Here is a 13,732-nt window from a genome sequence, read left to right as displayed (position 1 = left end):
TAGCAACAATGGGATAAAAGTTGCCGTTGGCTAGCCAGGTTGCTGGTCAATCTTCTCATCGGTTGGGTTTGGTATAGGTCGGTACTCAGCTCGTCAATTGCTGACGTCCACCAAGATTTATCCGGTCTTGTTTTTGCTCATTCAGGATATGTGGTTTGAAATCTTGGGCTTGCTCTTTGTATCTGACTGTCAGCATTGTTTTTTGTTCTATGCAAGCCTTGTGAATATTCTTCTCATGTGACTTTCATCGCTGTCATTTCGAGTATCTAATTATAAATCCTGGAGTTATCTTCTCGACTTGTGTGATTATATAGTTCAATGACAATTGACTACCTTGGCACCCACCTGGTCTACTCTATTCAACAAGAAACGCGTACATACTATACACGTTTTCATTTGCACTCGCATTCACCATATCGTACAATCTTGAAAATTCATCACAAGACAACACCCCTCAATTGCATTTTCAATCATACATCATGCCTTAATCCCCACCAGTAGCCAACGAATTCATAGCAATAGTCTCCTGCGACCCATACTTCTTGCTCTCCTTTCCGACCCGCGCAATGTAGCTCTTGCTAGCAACGTTCCACAGCGAAATGTACTTCTCCATGCATGTCGAGAGACAGCCTTCTTCGGATGACGAAAGGGTCGAACCTGGCGAGGGGATGCACTTGTCGAAGCAGTGTTCGTTGACTTTCTGTTTGTGTTTATTACACATTAGTCAATTGCGCTGGCATATAGTTGGGGGTAGTAGTCTGGATTGAAGGAGAGGGTGTAGCGCACTCCGATCAATTGCCGGGCGTTGTTCACGGCGGCTTCTTGTTGCAGTTGCTTAATGATGGTGGATTTGATCTCGTCGACGTTGCCAGACGAGCCGGAGCTGGAACCGAAGATGGCCATTTTGAGTTATTTTTATGTCGTGTATAGGGTGAAAAGAGGTGAATTGGTGTGAGAAGGTATAGTTGTAGTAATTGTGGTAGTAGTGATGATGCAAATCTCGGTAGTGTGGCTAGTGCAGAGCTGCCCTGTTGCGCCACAGGCGCCACCCTAGACTCCGATGTGGACACTTGGATGTTTATGGGACTTGTCTTGCCGGCCATTTCTCTTCGTATACATTCACTCCTTTTCTTTCTACGGCTATTTTGCTTCTCTGCTGGAGGGCTTCTTTTATGTCTCTGTGGTAAAAGTGTCCCGGTGACATTGACCACACTAACCTCGCTATAACAATACAACTAGGTAGTAGGTACCCCGGTATAGCTATCGATCTGCCTTGCTACGCCCCCCTCGCGAGAATCATTCGCCTACTGTCTGTCTTTCAACTTCCATTCTTCTTCGATTTCGATACTACAATTGCTTCAGCTACTCTCTTTGCAACTTTCTTATTTTATATATATCGTTGATTGACAGCCAACATGCTCCTCCCGCGGCTCTCGTCCCTACTCGGTCTGGTGGGCCTGGCGACTGTCCCGCTGACCAATGCTTATGACGATTCGAATATCAAGAGTATTCCAGTACGCCCCCCTTTTGCCCTTAAATTGAAAGGAGTGAAAGGAGTGGTGCTAACTTGAATAGCTCCGCACTCACAGTCTCTCACCGGTGGGTCTAGTTTCTCGGGGTGCTTGTTTAGGGTCATAACTTCTGACGTCGATAGCCTTACCTGGATTCCGACTTCCAAAGCCGCTGGTTCGATTTTGGTGGTGATACGATTGTTCGCGCTGACCAGTATGTTCGCCTGGGATTGTTTGTATAGGGGATGAGGCTAAATAATCAGGTATATCCGTCTTACCTCGGACCGGCCGTCGCAACAAGGATGGGCATTTTCGCGGGTTCCGTTGACTGCGACTAACTGGGAAGTGAGTCTCTTTGCCTGCTGGAGTAGTAAGGAATGAGTATTAATAACGGCAGATTGAACTCGAATTCAAAATCCACGGAGAAGGTAACCTGCACGGCGATGGATTCGCCCTGTGGCTTACCAAGCAGCGCGCAGTACAGGGCCCGGTCTTTGGCTCGACGGATAACTTCGAGGGTCTTGGTATCTTCTTCGACACCTACAAGAACAACCGTCCCGGTACCTCGTTTCCATTTGTCATGGCTATGATGGGTGATGGCAAGACGAGCTATGACCAGGCGCATGATGGAAAGGCCAACCAGTTGGCTGGATGTTCTGTACGTCACTAAACACCAAGAACAATTGAAATGTGCTAACAAGACAGGCACGCGGCCTCCGAGGCGCCTCTATCCCCACCAAAGCCCGCCTAACTTACTTCCACGACCAATCCTTAACTCTCGAACTTCAATACAAATCCGAAGACAGCTGGACAACGTGCTTCGAACTCAACGCTGAAGAAGCCAACATTGCCATCCCCTCCGTCGCCTACCTCGGTCTCTCCGCTGAAACCGGTGAACTTAGCGACAATCACGACGTCATCTCGCTCAAGACCCAAAATCTGTACAGTGTTGGCGGAGGTCCGGCAGGTCCTGCGCGCGGAGGCTCTTCCAGCGCTTCTAAGGACCGGGGTACTGTCAAGACTTCTAAAAGTAAGACCAAGGAGTCTGATGGTTGGGGTTGGTTCTTGTTTAAGGCTGTTTTGTTTGTCTTTGCGCTTGTGGGTGGGTACTTTGGATACACGGCTTATCGGGCTAAGCAGCGGTATAACAGGTTCTAAGTGAGGGAAGGGAGAAAGGAGAAAATGTTATATTCGTATGGTTCGTTAGTTTGTCGCATACATAGCCTGTTTTCTGTCAACGAAGCGGATGATGTAACCTTTTGGATACCGTATAACCTAGACACAGTAACGCAATCAATGTAGGGTATCATAAAACAATTCTAACGCCAATGCAATGAAAAATAACAACAGCTAAACCCGCTCCTTCAACTCATTCCACATCCGATCAATAATCTGAAAAATCTCAGTGACACTCTGCATAATATCCTCATCAATCCCCAATGCACCATACCGATGCTGGATCTTATCCGGATGCCACCGAACACGCTCCGTCTTCAGCACAGAAACCAACGCCTCATCACCACCCATCTCCGGCGCAGAGACTGGCACAAGCGCAAGCCGCATAAACTCTTCAACCGCCTCCCCCGAAACATCACTCCTCTTCCCAGACTCAACAGGCCAAAACACCAATTCCCCCATATCCTTCCGCCCATCAGTCTCCTCACGGCTCCCCTCCCTCAGCGAATTGATTATATCCCACCGGTTTAAATACCCCTCCCCAACTCCCCTCCAGACCCTCCCCATCTTCCTCTCCCGCCCCCTAGCAAGGCTCTCCTCCATAGCCCTCTCAAACGCCCTCCTCTCTCTCTCCCCCTCAGCCCCTCTCACCCTCTCCTTTTCCTTTCTTGCTTTCTCTCGTCGTTCTCGAATCAACTGTTCCTGTATCTCAACCATCCCCTCCCTCGTACGCTCCCACATTCTTGTCCGCACGTACGCCGCGTATTCATCCTCGGTCATGGACTCGAGTTCCCCATTCGGGCCCTTGGGGACAGGATAGTTGTGGATGGGCTGACCGTAAATAGATTCCCAGTATTCAGCACCTTCGTCGTCGCCGAGGGCATCAAAGAGGGATTCGCGGAAGGCTGCATTGGGCGATAATCCTCGTGGGTTGTCCTCTGGCGGCGGTGTGGTGGTGTGGTTGTGGCGTTTGGAGCGGTGGTGGGAACGGTGGTGGGAACGGTGGTGGTCACGGTCACTGTAGCCTCTTTTGCGGTGACTATGGCGGTGTGTATCTGGGTCGTCGCGTGAGGCTCGTGATTTGGAAGAAGATTTGAAGCGGAATTTTGATTTTCGCGCGCGGGTGTAGTCGTCGCGATCTGGATGGGAGTGGGCTTGGGAGTATGTGTCGGCGGTTAGGGCCGGGGGTGCCTCTTTTGTTTGAGCGGGATCCATCTGTTAGAACAGGTTGATGTTATGCGACTAGCATTATAGCTCTGAAAGCGCGTACTTGTAGATGAGAACGGATATCCGGCGTAGAAACGAGGATGGATAGTGTCAACAGCGATAGCCAATAGACGACGGCTAAAGTTGGATTAATCAGACTGTTATCTTATCAGATCATCATCCCCGTGATGTCATCCGATCAAAAAATCATCCAGAAAGGAAATGTCCTCCGTAGTTCAACCCTAACCTCATCAAGGCTCTTCCACCGACTCGCTTACTACTCCGTACTCGTCGTGCATACCTACTAAATAGTATATACAAACTCCGTACTATATCCGAACAAGTGCTCTCCTCCGTACATGCTAAAGTCATGTTTCAAACTAACCACGCTAATATCAGACGGACCCTGGGGCTGTGTTCGCTGCGCCAGGGTCTTTGATATGATGTTTCAGACAGAAGAACGGTTTATCGGAGGATTGTGGGACCATAGTGATAGGCGGTGGTTCTAATAAACTCTGACCCTGACAGATGTTAAATTTTCTTTATTTGTGCCGTGCTTTTGTTCTTTTGTTCTTTCTTGTTTATTATATAGGATTGGCGGGCGGGAAGGATATTTATCGGTATTTTTTGTCCATCAATCCTACACACTTCAAACAGTCAGAACATGATATACGGCATAAAAACACTGGCACAATGGACATATCCCTCGGCCCATACCGATTCAACTATCCCGATGACGGCCTGGCAATATACAAACTAGAGGATCTAGTCGAGCAGTACTTCCTTTGTAATGAGCATTTCTGGTTCCAGGTTCTGTGTGTCGGGGGGAAGATGTTCAAGTTTCGGGTTTCGACGCATACGGAGGAGGAGCAGGGGATGAAGATTTGGAAGACGTTTCGGGGGGTCCCGAGGGAGAAGAGTATGTATTGTGATTTTCGTTGTTGATCCTGAGGCGTACACTATATCGTTATTCGTAGAAATTGTACTGACGGAATAGGATCATTGAGTGACTACATAGATGTCCAGAAAGGAACTGCTGGTCAGTTTCATTTGATATGGATGTCTGTTGTGGAGTTATCGCTGGCACTACGCATTCTTGAAGACAGAATTCGAGGTCTGGGAGACGACGAGGAAAACAAAAGTTTCAAAAAAGAGTGTCAGAAATTGAAAGAAGCAATGATAGTTGCAAGGAAGTGGAAACAGAAAGAGGAGATGCAGGGTCAGTGTTGTTGGTGAGTTCATGGCCTCTTTTTCTGTTTTTTCTGGGACAGGGTGTTTCTAACTGGTCTGGAATGACAGCATGAACCTTAGTTTGTTGGGATGTGGTTGTTATTTTCCGGAATGTTCCGGTGTTGACTGTGGTGGGTGCTAGGAGCAATGTTTGTATGCGATATCGATGGTCTTTGGGAGACGATAAAGAGGCATTGTCACAGTCATTTTGATACTCATTCCCTACTGATTTAATTTTGAGCACTTGGCTTGGTTTAGTTTCTTATATTAAATGAATTATGTTGTCGACTATATTTACACTCTTGCTTTACCAGCCATAGCCGTAAAAGTCTTGAGAGAATCTGTGTTCTTCAGGTTCCGGAGTCCATCACATCAATTGGCCCGTATGCTTTGTGCGATGGTTTTTCCATTGTTTGACAGGGGAGAAGATTGAATGAACAAAAAGTGGTAAAAGTAGATTTCACTACTCCTGTCTAGTGTCCGACCCCGTCCAACGCTAACAAGGACAGGCCCGAATAGTCATACAGTAGATTGAGTTAGATCTTAATAAAAAACAAAAGGTCGATATCTATATCTTTACTTTTATGGTAATCACTGCAGATAGTAGTTGAAGAGCCGGCTCTGATATGTCAGTGACAAACAGACAGTAGTTACCTGAAACACTATGTTTATTTTCTGTTGATATATATCTGTTAGTACATGTTGGACGATGCTGTATAGGATGAAAGGTTTTGCAGCGTGACGATGTCTGTTCTGGAACCTTCATAGTCCCAATTAGGAGTGGGACTTCCAATAAATTTACAAGAGAACACTGATAGTCATTGGGTCTAGCTTTACCAGTTCCTGGTTAAAATCACTTGAAACTGAATTTCAGTCTCACTTCAAGTTACAGGGCCGTCAAAACATAACCATGCGAATGTCTCTGTGTCCAACAGGGTGCTCATGGCCTAACCATACACACGCTCCAACACAAGCTCAGCAGGTGTATATTCATTCTCCGATTCCTTGAACGGATCTGCACCGTCCTCAAGGAGAAAGGAAATTATATGGCCAGAACTGTGAGGAGGTGTCGCACGCAGTACAGAACCAGGATAAATACCCCCTAGATGTCTATAGCCACAGGGGCTAGGAGCATTGGCATCGTAGCAGTAGTCAAGATGTCACTGGATCACTAGCTTCCAGTTATTATCTTGCCTCTTAGTTGCGTGTATCACAGTAATTCTCTTCTTGAGATCTGCTCCCCTTTCAAGTAACAACCTGACTGTACCCACAGAAGCGTTTCTGGCTGTAACGTTGAGAGGGTGTCTATCGGCCCTGGTGTCTGGATTTGGATCTGCTCCGTGATCGAGCATCCATCTAGTAGTGGTTTGCTTTTGGAAAGCCAGGAGACAAAGAAGAATCGACCAATTAGTGGTGGGATAAATTCATACATGATGGGAAGAGAAACTCAAACGTACGCATAACGGGCCACAATCTGGTCCACATCTCACCCATAATGATACAGGACTTCCAAAGTTTCCACCCTCTTCTCAGCGGGCCCCCCAATGGCACATTTTCCTATCCTACTGCCAATTAGTACACCTAGCTCCACAGATATTTTATTAGAGAAATGTCTCCCTTTTTTATGGCATTCATCACGGGCAGTGCAAAATATGTGCGATCGAGCTCTAGATTAAGAGAATATTTATCTGCAAGCTATCCTTCAGTCACGGAATTGATTTGATCAAGTCTTTTTGCATTGTATAGATGCTGCTCCCTTTCGTAAGTTTTGAGGCTTGCAAGGCTCGGCTGTTCATCATCGTCTTCGGAATGAAATTATGGCCTCTTAGTAGTCGTTGACAGAACTTAGGAATATCTGAATAGAGAAAAGGAAGCAATTTGGAAGTACCGAGTTGTTTGGGGTGATTGTAGTAAATAATTTGAAATGCAGTCACGAGAGTGGTGGTGCATTGCTTCCAATCAGCCTTATCGACTATTTATAATAGTTTGTCGTCGTCTTCGCGGCTTGCAAGCTCGTAAATATATACTTCAGGCTGCAGACTTGGAAAGATGTGTTCCTGGACAGAAGCCTTTTTGCAACTCTGCTACTCCATACCCACCGACACTGGTGTCATGACAGCAGGTTGATTGGCTTTGGCCTTGTATTGCAAAAGTCATCATATATGCCTTTCTTTGGATTAGGATTGTCCCTTGACTCTCGCATACCCAGATACTGTTGAGTGGTGTTTTATGAGAATCCAATTAGCTCTTAGTATTTGTTGATTACAAACACATCCATAGTTTCTTGCATTGCTCGCAGAGTCATTGTAACCTTGCTGCATAAAATATCACTGAACAGGATGCAAAATGGCATGGCATGGCAGGAGCAATACGCTGGCATAGAATGGCCACTCTATGCCAAGAATTGAAGATCCCATTCATGAATCATGTATGTTCCTTCTTCCAATCTATCTCAGTAGTTGGACGCCTGGGGACTGGAACAAAAGACTGTTTTCCTTGAATTTGGCCTGGAAACTCAATCAAAATTAACTAACTTTACGCTTTCTGGCAACATAATGATAGACTTAGCTTCTTTCATGAACAGCCTTCTGGACATAGTTCCTGTAGTTCTCCAACATGTTTTGTATGTTTAGGCTGCCTCCACTAACCTCGATGAGAATTCTGGAATTTTATACAGATGTTTCAATGTACGGTCATCAAGTAATAGGAGAAAATAGCTCAGGTCCGCTGTCATTATCGGGATAATCAGGATTGCTCTATTACCTCGCGGCTCCACAGGATAAATCAGATACAAGTGATATAAATGGCATGGAGGGATTTTATCTTCAGCTACTCTCGCAGCTATCATATTTCGCTCTTGACACACTCTTTCTATGGGCCGTGGTTAAAAGCCCTGGTATCTGTTCTGTGAGCTTAGCACATCTCGAGCCAGATATACTCCAGTAGTAGTAGTTACTACGGCTGCACAGAGTCTGTACTCCGTACAAAAGGCATTCCTGGAGGTATACAAGCACTAATCCTTGGTTGACTTTAAATATACTCTGAGCATAGATTTATCGTTGCTGACCGAAGATGCACTCTAGAGTATGTATAGCAAGCTACTTCGGAATAGGATATAAATGTGAAATTGTGCATTCAATATTGTCCGTAGTAGTCTTTCAAATGGGGCACCCTACAAACTGTCACCATTGATCAGCTGTACAGATATATGGGTCTCAGGTACGACCCCAACGCAACCATGTCAGTAACTGGCCAAGCAGAAATGAACTCTGATTACAGCATCCGCCCGGCCCATTTCGGAAATGAGGTTGGTGGGCTGCAGATAATTGCATGAGTAACACCCCGAGCTATTGCGAGCGAACCATAGGAATCCGGTATGCAGATCTTCCAGCACTGATCAAGCAATCAGCTTCCCGGAATATCTGAAATGGATTCAGTGGAGAATTATTGCTACTCTCAGACAATTCTCGATAACCATCGGCAAATTCCACAAATCACATCGTCTCGATCTCCGTTCCGGACCCTGATGCTGGGTCTTGTCACTCGTGGAACTACATCGGTGGATATGTATTGCCGCAGTTCAGGTCATGTTGTGACTGTTGAGAGCTGAAGTAGCAATAGTGCCCTCAGAAAAAAGCCCAGTAGTGGAAAAACAGCGCCTTGAGAAGCTGAAAAGTGGGCGGGCTTCCAGGTTTGGGAATTATACTTCTGGTGGCGAACCTCCGGTCATCCGCGATGCATTTTTGCAAGATCATTGTAGCCATATCAGTCAGCCATGTTTTCTTATATCCATAAGGGAATACGGATGCAGAATCTTCACGAAACTCAGATTCCATTAGCCTATGGAAAGTCCGGTGGTCCCTGCACTAGGGCAGTCACTTAACTCTGTTCGTTAGTACAGAGCTACCGGGTAAGATGAACTTGCAGATTACAATTATCCGAACCAAACAATTGGGATTCCAGATCCAGATTCTACACTTCCACTGACCTAACTGGGAAGGTCAATGTCCACCGTAGAAAAATGAGGGCCTCATGGCAGCCGTATTGATTCGAACCGGTTTAGGAGTGCGAAATATCTGCTCTCAAAGCATATAAAAGCCGGCCGGATTCTTCTTTTGCTCAACCATCCTTCATTCATTTCACGCTCTTACTTCAGTCACTCTTTTCGTGATCCTACCCGAGTCATTCTCTACCATATCAAAATGAAGGTCACTCTCATCACTGCCCTCGCTGTCCTGGCCTCCTCGGTCGTTGCTGCCCCTGCTGGCAGCCTGCCCATTGTTGGCGAGGCCACCAAGGCCCTCAACCTCGGATCTTCCGCCTCCTCCGCCTCCTCTACTGTCCCGTCTGCCTCCTCCACTCCCTCCTCTTCTGTCTCCGGCGGCCATCTCGTCCAGGATGTTAGCAAGCCTGTCAACCAGATCCTGAGCGTCGCTGGCCCCGACGCCAAGCAGCTGCTCATCGAGCTCAGCCCTGAAGTTACCGCCCTCCTCTCCGGCCTCGGCCTGGCTGGCCTTGGTGGCCCCGTTGGCTCCATCGTCGCCTCCGCTGCCAGCGTCGGTGACCTTGTCAAGGATCTTGGCCCCAAGGTCGAGGGCCTCCTCACCGTCGTTGACAAGGACCTCGGCGCTCTGCTGATCCAGCTCTCCCCCGAAGTTGCCGGTCTTGTTTCCGGTCTCGGTCTCCCCAACGTCGGCGTGCCCGTCGGCAGCGTCGTCACTACCGTTGGCCAGAACGTCAAGCGCGACGGCAAGGTCGTCCAGGACCTTGCCCCTAAGGTCCAGGACGTCCTTGAGGTTACTGGCCCCAACGCTGAGCGTCTTCTCGTTCAGCTGAGCCCCTCTATCGCCTCGCTTCTTGCTGGCCTTGGTCTCCCCAGCGTTGGTACCCCCGTTGGTGAGATTGTCAAGAAGGCTGGCTCAGTTGGTGAGCTTGTTAAGGACCTCGGTGCCCCTGTCAACAACCTTCTCACTGTTGTTGGCCAAGATGGTGGTGCTCTCCTCATCCAGCTCGCCCCTAGCGTTGCTGGTCTCCTCACTGGCCTTGGTCTGCCTGCTGTTGGCTCCTCTGTCGGCTCGGTCGTTGCCACTCTCGGTCAGAACCTGTAAATGGTAAGCTCACTTTAATTTTGATAGCCCGTTGATATCCTCATTCCCATACTAACATCGAATCAGTTTTATACCTCTAAATGAGCTAGACGGCGCAACCTTCATCGCCACCACATGACATGCCCATCAACGACGCATCAAAAAGTCGGACTTGGGATATATAAGAGAGTTTCTCTTCTCTTTGAACCTTTCCGGCTGGATAGATATTTTCCCTTGCATTGTATACATCATCTCACTTGCGTCATGCAATGACATATAAAATCTTTTACAAGAATAATAACTAATTCTATGATTATAAATTTGGTGTCCATGAATGGGCTCCAATTTTAGACGCCAGGCATCAAATAGCGTAATAGGCTGCAACCAAATCGGACGAAGGCATGATTATCCCACAACAGCTCTAAAATAAAAAACTAAGGAAACACATTTCTTCGCAACCATGTTCTCCATAATTTCCCACCGAAACCCAGAAGGATGATACGGGCGCCTCAAGATTAAAGCTGTCCGAACGACGAGCAAGTTGAGTAACCCTTCTATCAGAAAGGGCCACCCAGAGAAAAAAAAAAAAAAGTCAGAATCATCCTCGCAATACAATGCGGCGCTACAAGAAGATATGTCTAAATGAGAGAACTTGAGAACAGGCTGAAAGATGCTGACTACACTCGACTCGCCCAGATCCTACACTGGCATCTGTTTGGCAACCAGGACATCACGTGGAGGGATGATGATCTGAAATGGTCTCAGTTGTTGGTGATTGAGGCGGAGATTGAAGCACACTGGGCACTACAGAGACAGGTCTATCTCCAAGAGAAGGTCAAAGCTTTAAAAAGACATTGTCGGCCTTGTGATTGGATGACACCAGAGCCACTGAATCTCTGCTTCTGGCATATGAAACGGAGTTCGAGGGTTTGAAGGATAGCTTCAAGGATCGTGCATAAAGTCTCTGGGAACTGGAAAGGGATATGCCTGTTGGGACGCTGGAGCGAGCCTCGAAAATGCGGGAGTAATCCGGACTAGTATTTATGCAAGTTCCTGCGCCAGGACTGTGTTGGCCGTGGGAGCTATTGCGCGTGAGGTTGCGGATGCTGTGGTAATAAAGATTGAGGGTACTGTACGAATGCTTGTGGCTGTTGTATTCGCACCCATGGGCGCTCTGGGAATCTAGACGAGGATTTGGATCTCAGAGTTAGGCATGGCATGCCGATTGATGTTACGACTAATGCTGCTTATTCCAGGCGGTTCCTTTGTGCGTACATTTGGAGGTTAGGTTTTGTGGATGAACTGGGTTTGGTAGATTATTGACGTTAATGACGCTACATGATACGCCTCATTTTTGTATTGGAATAATTTCATGGCTATCTTCACCTTTTCTCTTTTCTGTTACCGGTCGATTTTGCGTAGTGTCCCATCCGCACCATTGAATAGTCTCGACAAACCAGAACCAGCCTGGGAGGATAGTAGCTTCTTGCTTCGACTATATATTGAGTTGAAGTGTGACATTCGGTTAGTCTCTTCGAATGATTGGAATACCCATATACTGCCTCTCGCCATGATATTTTCGTCATGTTGACCGGTTTCTTCTCATATACTACACAGATATGGTATGCAGCCCTCGGAGATCAATCAATCTACAAGAATACATCATGACACACATACCTTCAAGGAAGAGTTGCATAGAGAACGAACCATGCGATTATCATACTAGGCGAACCGGAATGCTGGACATCCTTCCTAGTCCCTTTATGGGGAATGTATCGGATACTGTTAACTCGATATGCTGGCAGGCAGTATGGAGAGGCAATCTGATAATAATTCAACTTATTATATTCGAATTATTCTATTTACACAGAACGTTTTAAGGCTCTGAAGAGGCGTAATGACATCTATACAATGGCCAATAATAACACTGATAAATGACAGTCATACCGTGGCAAAACGTTGTAAATAACATCACCGCCCAACTCTCCAGACCTCATCCACTGACGAATCCCATCATCTGAACTGCAAACACACCAACTCTCCTATAATGGCTCTCGTCAATTATTCCGACTCAGAAGCCTCAGATTCCGAGCAAGAAAATATTACCCAACCCCAACAGAAGAAGACCGTCTCTGCGCCTGCACTCGCACCCACCAATAATCCCTCCAAACAAACCTCCGGCGCAAACTTCTCGTCCATCGTCGACCGCAGTAACCCCCGCAAGATCCGCGTTGCATTACCCGAGATCAAACCAGAAACTACAGATGGTGATCAGGAAAGCGAAGATGGACCTGCGCGGAAGAAACCAAGGTTAGGTGGTGGAGGTGCTTTCTCGGGATTCAACGCGATGCTACCGGCTCCGAAGCGGAAGACTGTCACGGCGGATAAGGATAAGAAGCCTTCTGGGCCGGCGCGGAAGGTGTTTGGTTTGAAGACGGGTGCAGCTCCGGGATTCGATCGTTCGGCTGATGCGGAGATGCGGCATAACCAAGCTCTGGACGGCGATGATGAGGATATTCCCAAGGCGGGAAGTCTGCAAGGCGAGAATTATATTGAAGGAGGTTCCTCAGAAACTAAGCCTCCACGGAAGCCAGAAGGGGAGGTGAAGTTGAAGGGCAACGCGATGATGTTTAAACCGCTCTCTGTGGGACGGAATCAGAAGAAAAAGCCTCCCCCTACACCTTTACCTGCTGCCGATGAATCGAAGCCAGTTCCGCAATTAAAGCAGCAGCAGCAACCTGCACAACAGGCCCCTCCACCACCTGCACCAAAACCCAAAGTCAGCCTTTTCTCCATATCCTCAGAAGACTCGTCCGCGACAGCTCCTTCGACTGGCCCTGCACAGAGCACAACTTACCAGCCGTTGGTCTACAACACAATTCCCGATGCACCTGTAGCAGGTCCCGCACTAGAGTCTGAAGCTATTACTACATCAGAAGCGTCAACCGCAACGCCGCAACAAACCCAAACGCTTGACAACATCGCAGACGACCTTAATTTATCCCGTGCGCAACGACGCCACTTGTTCGGCCGACATGGAGACACATCCAAGTCCCGGATCCTGAACTTCAACACAGACACAGAGTACGCCGCCAACCAAGAAATGGCGCAGGGCACAGATCTTGCCGCAGCTCAACACAATCCCGTCCGAGCAATTGCGCCAGGAAAACACACTTTGCAACAGTTGGTCAATGCTGCCAGCAACCAGCGGGATGCATTGGAGGAAAGTTTTGCAACGGGACGAAGGAACAAGAAAGAGGCTGGGTCGAAGTATGGGTGGTGATATGTTACCTGGCTCGGGTTGCATCCGCTTTCAACATAATTCCAATCTAATCTGTACAATATAGACATTTAATGAGTTATGACCCCCTTATTTTACCATGCTTGTGGCCTGGGAAATCCAGTTGACATAATAATTGAATTGAAACACGCCATGTACACTGCTTTTGTATGCTTATTTACATTTCAAAAACAAGCAAGAAACTTTTCTTTAACCTTGTATAACCCCCCAAAAAATCATGC

General features: G+C 47.3%; 6 protein-coding genes across 6 annotated transcripts; 4 read left to right on the top strand and 2 right to left on the bottom strand.

Annotated features, from left to right (window-relative positions):
* Window positions 1-484: 484 nt before the first annotated feature.
* tim13 (protein translocase subunit TIM13) lies at window positions 485-903 on the bottom strand (the record flags this gene model as incomplete). The annotated part of the gene is made up of 2 exons (XM_040780028.1): window positions 485-700; window positions 787-903. 2 exons carry the CDS (start codon window positions 901-903, stop codon window positions 485-487), a joined length of 333 nt encoding a protein of 110 aa, XP_040641385.1.
* Window positions 904-1,287: 384 nt separating this feature from the next.
* Window positions 1,288-2,765, top strand: EURHEDRAFT_302870 (legume-like lectin family protein). The gene is made up of 6 exons (XM_040778276.1): window positions 1,288-1,514; window positions 1,576-1,599; window positions 1,655-1,725; window positions 1,775-1,856; window positions 1,909-2,169; window positions 2,217-2,765. Exons 1-6 carry the CDS (start codon window positions 1,416-1,418, stop codon window positions 2,667-2,669), a joined length of 990 nt encoding a protein of 329 aa, XP_040641384.1. The 5' UTR covers window positions 1,288-1,415; the 3' UTR covers window positions 2,670-2,765.
* Window positions 2,766-2,861: 96 nt separating this feature from the next.
* Window positions 2,862-4,381, bottom strand: EURHEDRAFT_521436 (uncharacterized protein; the record flags this gene model as incomplete). The annotated part of the gene is made up of 4 exons (XM_040786842.1): window positions 2,862-3,902; window positions 4,172-4,194; window positions 4,224-4,255; window positions 4,299-4,381. 4 exons carry the CDS (start codon window positions 4,379-4,381, stop codon window positions 2,862-2,864), a joined length of 1,179 nt encoding a protein of 392 aa, XP_040641383.1.
* Window positions 4,382-4,586: 205 nt separating this feature from the next.
* On the top strand, window positions 4,587-5,129 carry EURHEDRAFT_375518 (uncharacterized protein; the record flags this gene model as incomplete). Its single annotated transcript, XM_040778749.1, has 2 exons — window positions 4,587-4,812; window positions 4,891-5,129. 2 exons carry the CDS (start codon window positions 4,587-4,589, stop codon window positions 5,127-5,129), a joined length of 465 nt encoding a protein of 154 aa, XP_040641382.1.
* A 3,939-nt stretch (window positions 5,130-9,068) lies between these two features.
* On the top strand, window positions 9,069-10,471 carry EURHEDRAFT_302798 (uncharacterized protein). The gene is made up of 2 exons (XM_040778275.1): window positions 9,069-10,234; window positions 10,298-10,471. Exon 1 carries the CDS (start codon window positions 9,326-9,328, stop codon window positions 10,229-10,231), a length of 906 nt encoding a protein of 301 aa, XP_040641381.1. The 5' UTR covers window positions 9,069-9,325; the 3' UTR covers window positions 10,232-10,234; window positions 10,298-10,471.
* A 1,764-nt stretch (window positions 10,472-12,235) lies between these two features.
* On the top strand, window positions 12,236-13,705 carry EURHEDRAFT_409927 (PRCC domain-containing protein). The gene has a single exon (XM_040781236.1). It carries the CDS (start codon window positions 12,258-12,260, stop codon window positions 13,491-13,493), a length of 1,236 nt encoding a protein of 411 aa, XP_040641380.1. The 5' UTR covers window positions 12,236-12,257; the 3' UTR covers window positions 13,494-13,705.
* Window positions 13,706-13,732: the final 27 nt, after the last annotated feature.

This window comes from Aspergillus ruber (genome assembly GCF_000600275.1).
Source record: "Aspergillus ruber CBS 135680 unplaced genomic scaffold scaffold00005, whole genome shotgun sequence".
Lineage (NCBI taxonomy): Eukaryota > Fungi > Ascomycota > Eurotiomycetes > Eurotiales > Aspergillaceae > Aspergillus > Aspergillus ruber.
The sequence above is the reverse complement of the archived record's forward strand: the minus strand, read 5'-3'. Positions and strand labels throughout refer to the sequence as shown.

Excerpts from the sequence above, each read along its gene's own strand:
- EURHEDRAFT_302870 (XM_040778276.1), top strand. The coding sequence starts at position 1,416 with ATGCTCCTCCCGCGGCTCTCGTCCCTACTCGGTCTGGTGGGCCTGGCG. Across the intron at positions 1,515-1,575 it reads CGAATATCAAGAGTATTCCA|CTCCGCACTCACAGTCTCTC; the intron begins GTACGCCCCCCT and ends TAACTTGAATAG. Across the intron at positions 1,726-1,774 it reads ACGATTGTTCGCGCTGACCA|GTATATCCGTCTTACCTCGG; the intron begins GTATGTTCGCCT and ends CTAAATAATCAG.
- EURHEDRAFT_302798 (XM_040778275.1), top strand. The coding sequence starts at position 9,326 with ATGAAGGTCACTCTCATCACTGCCCTCGCTGTCCTGGCCTCCTCGGTC.
- EURHEDRAFT_409927 (XM_040781236.1), top strand. The coding sequence starts at position 12,258 with ATGGCTCTCGTCAATTATTCCGACTCAGAAGCCTCAGATTCCGAGCAA.